The sequence below is a fragment of the Vipera ursinii genome, assembly GCF_947247035.1.
Source record: "Vipera ursinii genome assembly, chromosome: 1".
In the NCBI taxonomy this organism is placed as follows: Eukaryota; Metazoa; Chordata; class Lepidosauria; order Squamata; family Viperidae; genus Vipera; species Vipera ursinii.
The window spans coordinates 334684001-334699819 of NC_139512.1; the positions used below are offsets into that span (position 1 = coordinate 334684001).

General features: G+C 37.2%; 1 protein-coding gene and 1 long non-coding RNA gene across 4 annotated transcripts in view; one reads left to right on the forward strand and one right to left on the reverse strand.

The window, feature by feature from the left end:
• The first annotated feature begins 721 nt into the window (after positions 1 to 721).
• The window catches only part of ASXL2 (ASXL transcriptional regulator 2), a 30868-nt gene continuing 15770 nt past the window's right edge, over positions 722 to 15819 (forward strand). For 2 of the 3 annotated variants that reach the window (XR_014493911.1, XM_083375067.1), the window contains exons 1-4: positions 722 to 826; positions 2061 to 2214; positions 13501 to 13616; positions 15408 to 15528. Coding sequence is in view for 2 of the 3 variants with exons in the window: in XM_083375067.1 (XP_083231193.1) it covers positions 749 to 826; positions 2061 to 2214; positions 13501 to 13616; positions 15408 to 15528 (469 nt within the window). In the remaining variant the exon portion in view is untranslated. Of the gene's footprint in view, positions 827 to 2060; positions 2215 to 9559; positions 9596 to 10652; positions 10751 to 13500; positions 13617 to 15407; positions 15529 to 15819 lie in introns of those variants that run through there. The other variant, XM_083375068.1, reaches the window with a different exon arrangement.
• Positions 6826 to 13572, reverse strand: LOC310647664. Its single transcript, XR_014493913.1, has 3 exons — positions 13378 to 13572; positions 11250 to 11336; positions 6826 to 6889 (listed from the first exon to the last, which is right to left on the reverse strand). It is a non-coding gene; the product is annotated as an uncharacterized lncRNA (long non-coding RNA).

Here is a 15819-nt window from a genome sequence, read left to right on the forward strand (position 1 = left end):
CCCTGAGTCTTTGGAGAAGGGCGGGATATAAATGGAATTAAAATAAAATTAAAATAAAATAAATTAAAAGCAACTCTTATTTTTGGTAATACTGTGAAATTGATATATTTTATTTTCAAACCAGCATGTTTTCATTTTTTTAAATGCCAGTATGTCTGAAGCAATGAAGACTCAAGTCATTCCCAGAAATGTTGAAACTTTTTTTCTTAATATTTTGGTTGTCGGGGCTATAGAAATGTTTATTATCTCTGCTGCTTTTTTTTTTTTTGGCCTGGCACTTATGTTTGGGAATGTGACTAACTATGTATGAAATGACTGAAGAAATTTCTTTCCCTTCTGGGAATTCTCTCAATAGCAAGAGCAGTTTTCTCTTATAATTAGCATGAGCGTATGAACGTTTTGTGCTATATTTTGCAGTATATGCTTGCTTATAGAGAATTTACCTGTTAAATTATATTGTCCACTGTCTCTAAAATTTCCCTTAAGTGCCATGGCCTGTAGCATCTGTGCCAATTCTTATTTCATTTTAATTTGCATATACTGAAGAATTGTTTAGAAGTTAGTTGGACTTGAGCTGAGCTCAAATAAATAAAAGTGAGCAAGGCGTTTCTTGGATCATTTCTTTTACCCTCCTGTAATGCATAAATTCCAGCTGATACAAAGTGTGATAGCTGTGCTTTGTATTGCTGGTAGCTAATATTGCATTTCTGTTTCCAGTGGAACTTCTCCACTCGCATGCCTGAATGCTATGCTGCACACCAACTCCCGTGGAGATGAGGGAATATTCTATAAGGTTCCTGGAAGGATGGGGGTCTATACACTGAAAGTAAGTGAGTCTTCCCCTTGAAATATGAACCATCTTTTAACAAGTTAAATTATATTTCAAACCACACAGTGCCAGAATTAGAAAACTTATAATGTGGTATGCAGCTGTTTTAAACAAATGTTCCCAATGGGGCATAAGATAGTTTTTGAAAAGGTTAATAGTGTCAGTATGTGATGTATGGATTTGACAGTGTTCCTGCATTAACCCTTATGACTGATTAGATCACAAACCAATTGTTAGCCATTAACTGAAAGTCTTAATTAGCTTAACAGGAAGTTTATTGAATCAAATCCATACAATCCATTGTTAGGAGATTGAGAAGCTGTTAGAAATACAAGAAACTTTCTATTGAGTTACATCATTGATTAATTTAGTTCAATATTATTAACATTGGCAATAGCTTTCCAGGCTTTCAGACATGGGTCTACATTTTTGATTGAATCTAGAAGTTCCACATGTTCTGTATTGACGAAGATAAAATGTATTATCATGAAGATTGTTTTCCAAGAATTATGGTTTTATAAACTAAAGTGAAGAAAATAGATTGAATGTTAACTATTATAGTGCCAACAATTTGGGGTATTTTGAGGTGCACAAAAGAGCAGATGTGTGGTAGTCTCCTTTCCTTGGAAGTTTGGGAGGCATCTTTTGGGTATACTGAAGGATGTGGGGTAGTATGGACTGGGGTAGTATTATGAGATCCACTTGTCCTCTGGAGCTGTCAAGCTAACCTGAATTCATCCATATTAAATAAAAATGGAAATTCCTCTTGAATACAATGCCTCGTGAATTCAGAGACACATTTATTTAATTCTCTTAGGAACTATGTCAGATTAGTTTGTTACTATCTTCTTGGATTTCTTTATTTAAATTTTCCAGTCCAGTTTATTGTTCTGGGATTTTCTGGAAGTCTCCCATTCAAGTAATGATCAGATCCAAATGTGCTTAACTTTCCTAGATCAACCAAAGTTAAATAAATACCATCACTTATCTTATCTTAAATAAATACCATCACTTATCTTATGCAGATAAGATAATTGTCTTTAATGTTAATGGAGTGTGCATACACGATGTTCCTAGAAGAACACTTTCCTTCATTTTTGAACTAGTGGCATCCATTTGTTTTAGAGTTTAATTCTTCTTTATGTTAAGCTGAAATACAAAACTACACGTTACATATTAGATTCTTCTGCCTCTGGATTTGTGTGATTCTTTCTCTGTTACTTATTTGCAGAAAGATGTTCCTGATGAGCTGAAGGACTTGTCTGACGGCTCAGAAGAAAGCAGTGATATACAATCAGATTCCCCCACCTCAGAAAGCAGCAGTAGCAGTAGCAGTGACCAGAGTAGCAACAAGGAAGGAAGAAAAAGCAGGTGGCAAAGGAAAGGTAGATATGTCTAAAAAAATGTTTCTTCTTCCATCTCATCTCCTTAACAAAGTACAGTTTATAGTCTTTCCTTCCTCTCTATTGGTTTTTATTGCAAAATCAATCAAGATGCTTTCTTAACTGCAATTGTTCATAAATTTCGTAGCTGGTTATGCAGCAGATTAAAGCCTAGTAATTGAAATTGTAGATGAAAATTAAAGCTTTTGTGGGTTGTCCTAGTATTGCTGTAGACCCCTATTTTTTAAACCTTTTCTCTCTTGAACCACTTCCCACTTTTAAAAAATTATGGAAGGCCTCAAAAGAACTTGGTTTGCATGGGTCATATTTATTGATATTCACTGTATTTAAAATTAGAATAGATGCATTTGCTGCCAAAACTACTTCTTACAATTATTTGATGGGACTTTAATAGAATTGTATTATTTTTAAATAGAGGCAGGCAGTTTTGACTTTTCAAATCTCTGGGAGTGTGAGGGACGTGGGGAAACACCAATGATCCTAGGACCAGTTTTTAAGAAATGCTACTCTAGACAGAGCTTTGTAACTTTCCCTGGTCTGCTTCTTCTCTAAAATGCCAAAAGCCTATAAGCTTTGAAAGCATCTTTTCACAGTGGAAATGATACAGATAGTCTTCAACTTATTGTGGCAATTTCCATCTTTTAACTAATGTGGTTGTAAAGTACGATTGCTTTGCTTAGCAACATCAGTCCCTGCACTCTGGGTGGCCATCATTAATTGAATCCCATAGTTGTTAGTTGAAGCCACTTCCAGCTGGCTTCTCAGAACCAAAGTCAGTGGAGAAGTCAGTGGAGAAGTCAGCAGGAATTTGCAAGTCCCATGGTGGCAGGCAGTTGGTTGTTACCAGATGGAGGAGGGAGAGTTTAGTAAATTTACAGTATATAGCCTCCCATCTCACATAACATGACTTTGAACAGCATACAGAGTTGGTCCAGATCTCAATGCATATTGGGCCTTTCTAGAATAAATCCCTCTCCTGCTAATACACAGGGTGTCACTTTCTAATGCTATTTTTTAAATTTAGCCTGCCTTTCATGCAATGTCAACAAACAAGAGACTACACAGTCAAGATGGATGGGGGACAGGAGAAAAGGTTCAGGATAGCCACATCCTAGAATCTCTCAAGATCTATCTAGTTAGAAGATTACAGTTTAGTCTGGTAAAATGCTGTATGCAAATAAAGGTGTATGCAAATATTGATCTCAATGGGTTTTTGTTGTGTCATCTCCAGACTTGCGTCTGATACATTCACAGTTGGTATGTATAACTATTAAGTTCTATTTGTCAAATATTCAGTCACGCACATTGTTCATACCCCTGGGTTAAGAGCTGTCTTTAAGAAAAGTGATGTGTCATGGTTCCAATGCAGCTCAAAAATCTTCATCCAATCTTGTGCCACATTTGATAAAAGCGGTGAAAAAGAGCATGTGCAGTTTTTCCTCCAGTAAGGAGGTAGCAGTTCTTCCTGCTTTGATCCCCCAGTGCTACTATACTTCAGCATTAATTTGCAGTTCAGACTAATTGTTCTTTTTTGCATTGATTTTAAAAGAAGTGTTGAAGACTGAAGTTAATTTGCCTTAAACTACACCTACTTTCTCTCACTTAGTTCAATAATACACAATATTTATCCCTCTAAGCATTAGTGAATTTTAGCTCCTCTGAGCTGTAACCACATGGCCAGTGGTGAGACAAAAAGGAAATGCATTGAAGTTCTAAAAAATTATGCAAAGGGCATTTTGTTATGCAAAGAAGCTTGGTTTTGCAGAATGTATAAAATCAAATTACTGAAAAGAGTCTGTCTTGTTCCATTAACTTTTGTACGTAAAAGAATTATATAAAGAACCTACTCAGCAAATGTCTTACATTTAAACTGCTAAACTGGAGTATTTTAAACACCATGGTTGCATCTCAGTCCTATTCTGATATTTTAACTGAAGATTGTTGAAAGTTCAAAGGGGATGTAATACAGGAAGAAGTGTCAACACACTATATGACTTTCAAGTTAGCATGTGGCTCTGGAGAGGATTGCTTTATTAAGTCTTGCTTCAGTTAACGTGCCAAGTGCTTTTTTTATTAGAATGGGATCTCTCCCAGTATATGCCAAAAAGATCTCAAAATTATTTTTTTCTCAGTAAGAGTATACTTGTTAGTTTGTCTTCCCTGACCCAAGGAGCTTGCAGTTGTCAAAGACATCATTTTACCATTCATAACTTGGGGGTAGATGGAAAGTGCATGAAGGATCCAGTATAGTCACACCAATTGTGTTCAGTATTTCAAACACTATAGTAGCTTTAATTGCAGTACTGCTAAGCTATGCATATTGTTTAGCTGGTTTAGTCTATAAAGTTTGGTGTAATTAAGTAGCACACACATGAAAGAAATATACTTATGGATCATCATACAATTCAATAAACCATAATAATTCCAGGACTCAGAAATATTTTTATGCCCCTTGATACATAATTAAAGTGTTGTTGGATAGATTTGGACCTCCGCTATATAGCCTCCACTTTGAATGCATTGTGTGAAAATAAGTTTACAATCACTCTTGATAATTGGAGTATTGAGATGTCCACATTTGTCCTTTCTTACATGCAGTCACACCTCAGTATTCCTTTAGGGGTATTGTATAGAATTTTACATCTGGCCTTCCTTCCTTATTTTTATTTATTATATTTTTATTTTAATCCCATTTTATATCCCGCCCTTCTCCGAAGACTCAGGGTGGCTTACAATCTAAAGCACAAATCAATGTGCTTAGCAATAGCCTTCATTCTATGTATATGCCTGCTTATTAGGGCTTTCCCCCCCCCAAGCGGCATTATTACAAAGTCAGCTTATTGCCCCCAACAATCTGGGTCCTCATTTTACCTACCTCGGAAGGATGGAATGCTGAGTCAACCTTAGCCTCATGCAATGCAAGAGTATCTAGAAAATAGCTAAACTCATGGCTCACAACCCTCCTACTATATTGGATTTTTACATGAGAAATTAAAGGAAGAATAGAAGATAGAAAAGTAAGTTGCTTCATTCTCTGATTTTATGGAATTTCCGGTGTATTCACTAAAGACAATATGATGGTGAAAATTCATGTACTGAAATAGTTTGAATCATATGCGGTTCTTCTAGTTAAGCCGAAGTGGAAGAGCTTTAAGTTTCTGAGAGTCACATTCCATTCCAGGAGCAAACTTCTATGACAAGCTACTGCTTGTTTTTGAGAAGATAGCTATAACTGTATATCAGCATTTTTAAGATGATAGCAGCCTAAACCTGTGAGTTCATAACCCTGAACAGCAAAACTGCTATTAAATATGCCTTCTAGCCAAATATGTTGACTATGCTGCCCTAGTAGCAGAAGGATGGGGGGGGGGTGTTTAAATTGTAGATTTTTAACTGTAGATTTTTAATGCTATAGGCTGCCCAGAGTAACTGTGTGTGAGTTGGGCAGCTATATAAAATTGTTTAATAAATAAATTTACTGTCTGAACACAGGCTAAGGGAACAACAACAGTCTGAGGTAGCTACAGTAGTTTGAATAAAAAGTCAGATCCCTTATTTTGTCCATGATAAAAGATCATTATTCTCTTGGTTGTTTAGAGTGGTGCAGTGGCCTAGAGGTGAAGATGCTTGCCTCCCACTTGGAAGGTTTAGAGTTCAATCTTAGGCAGTGACAGATGTTTCTCTATCAGGGTACAAAGACAAAATATCTGCTGCAAACTCCACATAGGTGTCAGGAAGGACATCTGGCCAGTAAACGCTCAGCTCCATTCAGTTTGTCTCACTCCACCATGATAAAAGGGATTACAGGATTATAAAAAGAAAACAAAATTCTCTTGGATTGTTTCAACTATGAATTCTTGATAATGTTGATATGGGCAGATAATACTGACCACATTTTCACAACATTTTCCTAATAAAGCTGTTCAAGTTTGCTAAAGTTTTGACTTCTCAGGCAGAGTGTGAAATGATAACTGGAAAATGTTACAATGTTATCTGGGATTTATTTCAGTTTGTAGATTTCTGATAAATAGGTAGGATGCCTTTTATTGTGAACTCTAACACTTATGGCTTATTATCTATGCTTCTCTTGGCTCCTTCAATTGGATCTAAGAAGTAGTCACTGCTTTCTTAGGGGAAGATGTACTAGATGCCTTCAAGAATGATTTGTGGTTTCTTCTGAAGAAGCCTTCCTTGGATCTTCCCTTCTTAGGAATAACTGTTGAGAAAGTGGTGTGGCTTCAATTATTAGTGCACTAGATTAAGTGTACTATCTGGGCCTTTTTCAGGCCATAAATAGAACAGAAATGGATAGATGACTTTGGTGGATTATGTCAGAAAAATGGATACAGAAAGTGTCCCCCTCCTGGTGTTATTGTCCTTTTAAGTGGCATTTTGTAGCATTATGATAACCTTCTGAATGAGCTGTGAGAGTTGGATACGTGTTTTACAATAGTTTCTCCTTCCTAAATACACACTACTGGCAGCAGTAATGCAAGAAGTTGAACTGGCACATGTTCTGTCTGATTCCTAATTTTTAACATCTATATGAAAAGGTGCTGGATAAGTATGCCATTGATACCAAACTGTTTCTTACCTTCTTGGACAAAGCCAAAGGTGCAGAATAATTCTTGACCCAGTCCTGGGAGGTTCTGTTAACCTGGATGGAAGAAACAAGCTGGATGAACTATTTGTCTAAACATCATCTGGCATTCTGTCTGCTCAGGTTTTAACCATGAGTGCCATTCCATCCCCATTGAAAGAATAGGTTTGTGATTTGTATGTCCTTTTGTCAAATTTGCAGATAGAGGCTGTGACCTTTGCACAACTTCATCTGATAGGCCAGCTGCAGCCATTCCTGGAGCAGGACCCCTAGCAACAATAACCCATGTTTTCCTCATCACAGGATGCATTGCTGGAGCATGGTGTACATGGGGCTTCCTTTGAAGACTAACCAGAAACTGCAGCTAGTACAAATGCAAGTATCCACATGCTGGCAAGTGAGAACTGCTGCAGCTGTATAACATTAAGCATTGGCTTTCAATAGATTTACAAATACTATTCAAAGTAGTGGCTGCAAGAGAAGATACTTGTGAGACTACCTTTTCCAAAAAGAATTATTTCCTATTCAGTATGTTCATCCCAGTTGGGGATGCTAAATGTTCCCCATATAGGAGAGATGAACCTGGATAATTAATTAATTAATTTTATTTGTATACCGCCCTTCTCCCGAAGGACTCAGGGCGGTGAACAGGGCAATACATGTTAAAAAAACAGAATACAAAAATTAAAAAAGATTAAACAAGTGCCCAGAACTCTTAGATAGATTAAAACGCATTTAAAAGTAATAAAAACCCAACCCCCTCCCATCAGGCCAGGCCAGCTTGTTCAAAAAGATACGTCTTTAGATCGCGCCGGAAGGAGCGAAGGTCGGGCACCATCCGGAGCTCAACTGGAAGATGGTTCCATAAATCCGGCGCGCCCACAGAGAGTTTTATGCAGCACAATATTTTAGCCCTCCCCTTGGAAGTCCAGTTTGTACCAAGACCAAACTTTTCTGCAGTACATTTGACAGTTAAATATTGCCTGGTTGATGGACTGGCACCAGCATATTTGAAACTATTACAGGAGTCTTCAAACTTGGCCCTTTTATGACTCATGGACTTCAACTCCCAGAATTCCTCAGCCAGGTATGCTGGCTGAGGAATTCTGGGAGTTGAAGTCCATGAGTCATAACAGCTGAGTTTGAAGACCCCTGATTTATTACCAATTTTAAGTTCTTAATTGCAGTTTCAGGGTTTTAACTGCATTCTTTTGTTTTTAATGCTACTTTCAGTTGCCATGAGTTGCGGGTGTACAAGCAAATAAAGTCAATATGTATAATTTCAAACCAAGTATTAGGTAAGGACTTGAGTGTAATGTTATATCAAAATGTGCAAAACTATACTTTATTGCATGACCATATAAAATTATTTAAAGGGGAGTCTACAAATACATAGTAGTAAAGTTTTCTTTGAGTCATATTTGTCTTTGGTGACCTCATGGATATATCCATGTAGCTTTCTTTGCAATAAAACAGAAGGGGTCTCTTATAACCTTATGGGGAAAACAAATTGAAATCTCCTAGAAGCAGCTATCTTTGAACAGATATATTAAGATTTTGGCAGGCTACAATGGAAACTAAATTTCCAAAAGCATATTTCATTAGTTGCAAATCTCCATGAGAAGATGTTGCAAAGACCTGGAGAAACCTGGCTTTCTTTAGAAGCTGGATCTTTCAGTCCAATGGCAAGTTGAATGTTTTTGTGGCAAGTACTTTCAAATGACAAGTTCCAGGAAAAAGTAAAGGCAGATTTGTTTCTTTTTCCATTATTAGCCGAGGCCTTTAAAAGTGGTAAAAATAATGTAATGTGAGCTTCATAGAATTATGCTCATAGTAACCCTTACTTACAAGTTGTTCTTATTGTTAGAAAAATTACACAAAATGTCTAAAGAAGCTCCAACTACATTTCCTAATGTGTCCTCTGAATATCTGCATTTGGTGCCAAACCACTATAGGTCACTGAGACTTCTCAAATATTGGTTTGATAATTCAAAAACTGTAGTAAAATTGGCTTCACATGGTATAAAATATAGAGACTGGCAAAAAGAATTGCTGTATTTGTCCTTTTATTCCATTCAAAAACTCAAAAGAAAAATACTCTGACTTCACTTGCTTGAGTTGTTGCAAAAATAATCTTGATAGTTATTTTACTCCTTTGGAACTATTACAGATACAACTATTACATTCCCCCTTTTGTTCTTTTAAGGTGTAATACAGCTTTTAAATGTATGGATGTCTGTGGTTGGATGTGGTTAAAAAAACTTGCATAATTCTAAGTGCTTGAGCAGAGCTCAAGAAGCAAACGTAAAAGGCCAACTTGGCCTGACAGACTTGGACTCTCTTTTAAATACTTTATTTCTTTGCTGGGAAGAACTGGAACTAGAGTATCTGCACTTTGAGTTTTGTATCCTTTGAGGAAAGAGGACTGGTTTTGTTGAGCTTTGCAATTTAGCTTAATGCATCATCATCATTATGTATATACGTACAAAACAGGAAGTCTTTTCAGATCATATCAGCAAACTACTTCCTTATATGTGCAAAAATAAAGTTTTCTGAAACAGCAAAGGCAAAAACTGATATAACATAGACAAGCCCCATATTTTTAGGCCTATCCAATCATGGGGCAGAGGGGTGGGGGGTTTAATAGCTAAGGTTGCAATTTCTTTTTCTGTGTTCCTGCAAGACCCCCAACAGGTACAAATCCAGATTGTAAGTTTTTACTGGGTGCTGTAATCATGTCCACAAATGAGATTCCTTTGCAAGGTAAGACTACATTTCCCTATCTTGAAGTTAGATAATTTTCCCCACAATATATTGCAGTGAATGCTATTCATATTGGAAGGAAAGGAGATTCTTTATGATTCCAGACAAAACCTATGGTTGTTTAATTAAAGAGCTAACATTTAATAGAGCTAGCAACTCTCTGAACAACTTCATGCTAACTGAATATTAGAGAAAAGAGAGAATACATATGTGGATTATTTTTCTGAGTCAGTTACTGATATGGGCTGTGGTCAGTTGATCAATTAAAGTGTTCCAATTTTCAGAAATCTGAATTCATATTTTTTTTAACTTGCACTAGTAGAAAGGCTTTTGTTCACCATGATTGCTATTTGTTTTATTGCTGCTACAACTCTGAATCTAGGCAGTGAAATGCTTTAGAGTCTGCTTTGCAGCCAGAGGTTCTTGACTCATGGAAAGTCTTTGGACAGTTCACAAAGGGGTAGTTTCTAGTCGTGTATCCATATGCAGCTGGAAAGTTAGAAGAATAGTGTAATCCAAATCAGAAAATACAAACAGAGTTAATTGTTGGATAGATGTTAAAGAAACTGAAATATGATCAGTTGCAATGTATTTGAACTGGGTAGCCAAATGATGAGTTTGGACAATACCTTGAGATTTATATTGCTGTTTCAGATGAGTCCCTAGAGCAGGGGTCCCAGCCCCTGGTTCATGGACCGGCACCAGGCCGCGGCATGCCAGAAACTGGGCCACACAAATAAAAGAAGCCCCATCTGCAGGATGCAGGCAGCGTGCAAAACCATGCCCCCTCCAGTCATTGGAAAAACCTCTCTCCATGGAACTGGTCCCTGGTGCCCAAAAGATTGGGGGCTGCTACCCTAGAGTGGTCTACACTAAGAGCAAGGGACAGTATAGAAACATTCAGAATTCAGTCTCATCCATTTATAAAATGCTTATAGGTGAGAGTGCTGTAGAAAATAAGATAACTTTGGAAAGATAGTCCAGGTTTATACTTGGTGTAAAAACACTTGGTGCTTTTCTTAAAAGGCATTAGGGACCTCCCTTCTTTTTATTTCAGAGATCAATACCACTCTATTGAAAGCTATAAATGCGCTGTATCCATAGATGTTTGTTATTTCAATCAGATGACTGACCTCCACAGCTTTATCTTTCCAGGTTTGTTTTATGTTTATTTTATTTGTTTTATTAGGATGTATAGGTTGTGCTTTTACCAACATACAAAATTGATGTAATAAGATTCCACAGGCAAGAACTGATAACAGTTTTGCCTATTCCACAACTGGTTTCTTTCTTCTCCAGGAGATTGTTTTATCTTGATTGAGTCTCCATTTCTTAGTCCTCCTTCAGGTACCAGTTCAGAAGGTCAACAGCAGAATCCTTGGTTGTTTGCTTGCAGACGTTTCATTACCCTCCTGGGTAACATCACCAGTCAAATAGCTTTCCTATCATTAGATGACACTTACTGCTTCTTTGCTTCTTTGAGTGTCTGCACACTTTTGCTTGTATCAGTGATACAAGGAGATCTAAAGGTTTACATAGACCTAATGTCCATCACTAGGTTTTTCAGTTAGCTACATGAACACTTCTGGTACCCAATGAAAATTACATTTGTTTCTGATATGCAAATATTGAAAAATCAGGGGTTGTTGTTTACCTTTACCATGTATCTGGATGGGATGGGATGGGAGCTGGACTTGTTGCCAGTGACTTCCAGAGTACAAGCCAAGGTCACCTTACATATCTGATAATAATAATAATAATAATAATAATAATAATAATAATAATAATAATAATAATAATAATAAGAAGAAGAAGAAGAAGAAGAAGAAGAAGAAGTTGGAAGGGACCTTGGAGGTCATCTAGTCCAACCCCCTGCTCAGGCAGGAAACCTTATACCATTTCAGGCAAATGGCTGTCCAGTCTCTTCTTAAAAACCTCCAGTGTTGGAGCATTCACCACCTCTGGAGGCAGGTTGTTCCTCTGGAGGCAGGTTGTTCCACTGGTTAATTGTTCTAATTGTCAGGAAGTTTCTCCTTAGTTCTAGGTTGCTTCTCTCCTTGACTAGTTTCCATCCGTTGCTTCTTGTCCTGCTTTCAGGTGCTTTGGAGAATAGCTTGACTCCCTCTTCTTTGTGGTAGCCCCTGAGATAACTATCTTTTTCATGTAGAATCTGCCCACCCAAGGAGATGGGAGTGGGTCTTCTTGGTGATGACCCCCTCTTCTTTGGAGCAGCTTTCCCCTGGAGCTGAATTCTTCTATTATTATCCTGGATAATTACTTGATTATTATTCTAAAGATCTTGCTGTTTAAAAGGGCCCATGGAGAAGGAATGTCCTGCCAAAGAAATGACGAAGGAATTAGTGGAGGTATATGATTGAAATTGTTGGGGTTCTTTCTTTTGGTGGTGGCAGGTTTGTTTGTGTGTGTGTGCGTGTGCGCGTGTGCGCGCGTGCGTCTGTGCTCTCGCTATGTTGTATACTTGCAACCTTACTTAAAATACTTAGGTTTTGTAAGCAGCCAGTCAACAGATTGCAGCAGCATAGAAACCTTTGTAATAAATAACTAATTCAGTGTCATGGGGACTAAGGCCACATGGCTCTGTAACTGGCCAGTCTACTGTCCAAATGCCAGTAACTAATAAACAACTTCAGAACATTAGTCCTGCCTTCTTATAGTCTTATGGGTGATACGGGAATATCATTCTCCTGGACTTCTTGGAATTATGGAAATTATATATAAAATGATTTTAAACCATGGATCGTACAAATTCTCAAATCATTTCTAGTCTCTTCTTGCTCTTGGTTCATTGGACTCCTTTACAGTAATAGGCCAATTATTTGTCATAAAGAAAATATGTACTTCTTTATTGCCTACCTTTGTTTGTTTACTTATGAATGATACTTATAGCTTTCAAAACTCTAGGCTGGATACAAAAAGGCATACACATAAAGGAAAAAAAAGAAGTGTACAGCATTTACATTGTTAAAAACCTTAATACCCTAAGGGAAAAACTCATAGATGCTCCATGACTGGAATTGCTTTGAGGACCAAACGTCTGGTGAATCATCACTGCTTTATGTAGGGGCCATCCATACCTCTGGTGGCAGAGTGTTTCAAAGAAGGGAGACTGCTATTGAATAGACCTATTCCTGGTCCATGTCCCATGTAACACTCAAGGGACCTGCCACAGAATTTTTCTTGAACACTGAATGGGCAGTTTCAATTCTTTGCGGCACCCTGAGATCAAATTACAGTGGTCAGGTTTTAGGGATGAGGTTGGGGAGATTTGAAGGGTGGGGATAGAAGTGATTTGACTCTGGGAAGCTGCTTTTTCTGTCCTAAAACCTCTAATAAATTGCCCCCCCCCAAATTTTTTTTGACATTTATGAGATAAATGTTAGTGAATCTGCAAAACATCAGGAAACCATATTGTGGCTCCTAGTCCTTCAAATACAGTCCAGTTTTGACTAAATATAATTCCTAAAATAAAACTAAGATAGGTTTAAAAGACAAACCCAGCAAAAAGCACAAATATTTCCGTTCCCGCTAGTGTACTTGGCATGGCCCTGCCCCTGTTATCTCTCTTCCTCAAACTGTTAAGCCCCTGAGCACCTGTTGCCATTCTTGATGAAATCGGCCCTGTGACATTTTCCACTAAACGATGCCCTTTAAGAGGACATTCTGGCCACTTACAGAAAGGTTCTCCTCGGGATCCTTATGAATGATTTTTTTTTTTTGAGTGAGCAGTTAAGAAGTATGACGTATGACTCTCGGATACTCACAAGTTTATTCCAGAGCTCCAGCATTACATTTCCAGGTATCTGGTTTTCCATGTTTGCAACAAATGGTTTTATTTGTGGCGTGCTTGTTTATCATTTTGTCATCTTCTGTTCTTGCTTCTTCAGTATCGGCCAGACTTTCACAAGTGTCCTCCCCACAGCCAGGGTGCCCATCTCCTTCTATCCCACCAGGTAAAATCATCTCTTCATCTCAGAAGCACAGCAAAAAGGCACTTAAACAAGTAAGTGGGAGAGCATACTGATTTGTTTATCTGACCTTTAATTTGTGCTTATCTGCATGTTACTTGGCACTAAAAACGTAACCTAACTTTGTGTCAAATTGGCTCTGTGCCTTGCTCCAATTTACATTCTCCTAAAAATTCTACATAATTGAGCATATGGATACAAGGATAAAGGTTAACTAGAATATGTGTAATAAAACAAAGCTTCTATTCATACTGAAGCCACGGAAGAACAGGCAATTTTTCTTAGGATATTTTCATAAAATTTTAAATCACTTTTCTGTGGAAATGACAACCAGCAGGATGCTAGATTTCTTTGCAGCATTAGGCTCTAGCTATTAGCCAGATAACCTGGGTTAGCTAATAGGTATTTCATTCAGTTGCAGAACAGTTGTAAAGTAATAATTATTGCTTTTTCCTTGGCTCTCATATTTTTCCAAAATAAAATATAACTGTCCTTGGTTTATTTATTGCTTAATTTCAGTAGCCCTGTTTACTTTTTGTCTCATGCATCAGCTTGCTATGTTTTTTTCCTTTCAGACAGGTGGTATTCCACTGGGACTGTGTTTGTTTTGACTCAAAATGCCCTAGCGTTTTCTTCATATTGGTCTGTTTTTCCCCCCTTTCTCATTTCTTTCACAATGATTGTTTCCTTAAGATAATCAGATTTCCAATATAATTTTGAAGAAAATTATATTTTCTCATTGCACATGCTGAATGTTTTTTTTTTAGGTTTTGGATTTTTCTCTTGAGATATTTTCTGTTTTGACTGTGATTTCTTAGACTTCCTTTCATTTCTTTTATTTAGTGCTTTGCAGAAATTTTGCAAGCAGTTGTTTTTCTTTTAGGAAGGTATCTCATTCTGTCAATGCAATACTTTTCTTTTATTTTAGATACCAGGGTACCGTATTTTCCGGCGTATAAGACGACTTTTTAACCCATGAAAATCACCTCAAAAGTTGGGGGGATCATCTTATACGCCCAGTCGTCTTATACGCCGGAAAATACGGTATATTTTCTTTCTTATCTCTAGCTACAGAATAGAATACAAGGTAACAGAGTTAGAAGGGACCTTAGAGGAGACACTATTATCATTTTAGACAAATTGCTGCCCGATCTCTTCTTAAAAACCTCTAGTGATGGAGCATTCTCAACAGGGAGAGTTTTGATCATAACTATGAATTGTATTTGTTGCAGGGCCTACATAATATAATGTAAATTATATTTTTTCCTTACATTCTCCCGGAGCAATTGCTCTGTCTATATGGGTCAGATTTGTTCATACTTTGTAGAAGATAGCTATGTTTTGAGAAAGGGCTTCTTTGTAATTATGATAATGACTTGGATATTATCTGGATACTGGGAGATTATTTTGCTAGTGCTCATTAATCATTAACGAAATCAGATTATCCTTTAATCTTGCAACATTGTAAGATAAAATATTTTGCCAAGTATCAAAGGAGGAAAATTTTTCCCACATCTAAATATTTAACATGAGCATTAATTTGGGAATGTCTTTGATAGCAGGATGAAATATGTTGTCTGCAAATCTGATAATAGGGAAATTATCTTATTTTGCAGTCTTCTGTTTCATTTGTTATATAAAAAGAAATCAGTAGGTTACCCAAAATCCATCTTCAGTAAAGTGCAATATGTAATAAATGGTAACAGAGCAGAAGTTCAGCCAGCCATTTCTACATCTCTGCAAGCTTTCCTGAACAAGGAGTTCTGTACTACTGTATAGATTTCTCAGCTTAAGAAACTCCTGTATACATCTGACTTTCTTATTAGGCCTTGAAGCAAAAGCAACGGAAACAGCATCATTGCCGAACCAGTGTGCCTGTATCAACCAATCACCACCTCCTACAGCAGCATGTGAAGGCTCCTAACCATTCTGCTCCTGCAAAAGCCGGTATGGGCCCTTTTCAGACACACCTTCTCCACACAATGCTGCTAATCGTTTTTCTCAAAAATCAGCTCATCACCCTTGACCTCTGATGACAGCAAGATGGGTTTATATTTAATTAGCCTACTGTCATCAGAAGACGTGAGAAATAAGGCAGTAGTTAATTCTTTTTGAAGGAAATTCTCCTTCCCCTCTTCTATCTAGGCCACCTAGTTTCCATATTAAGTTTCCACAGTGGCTGATATATATTGATAATTGTGATATTACATTTTAATATTGACAGTGTTACATTTTTAA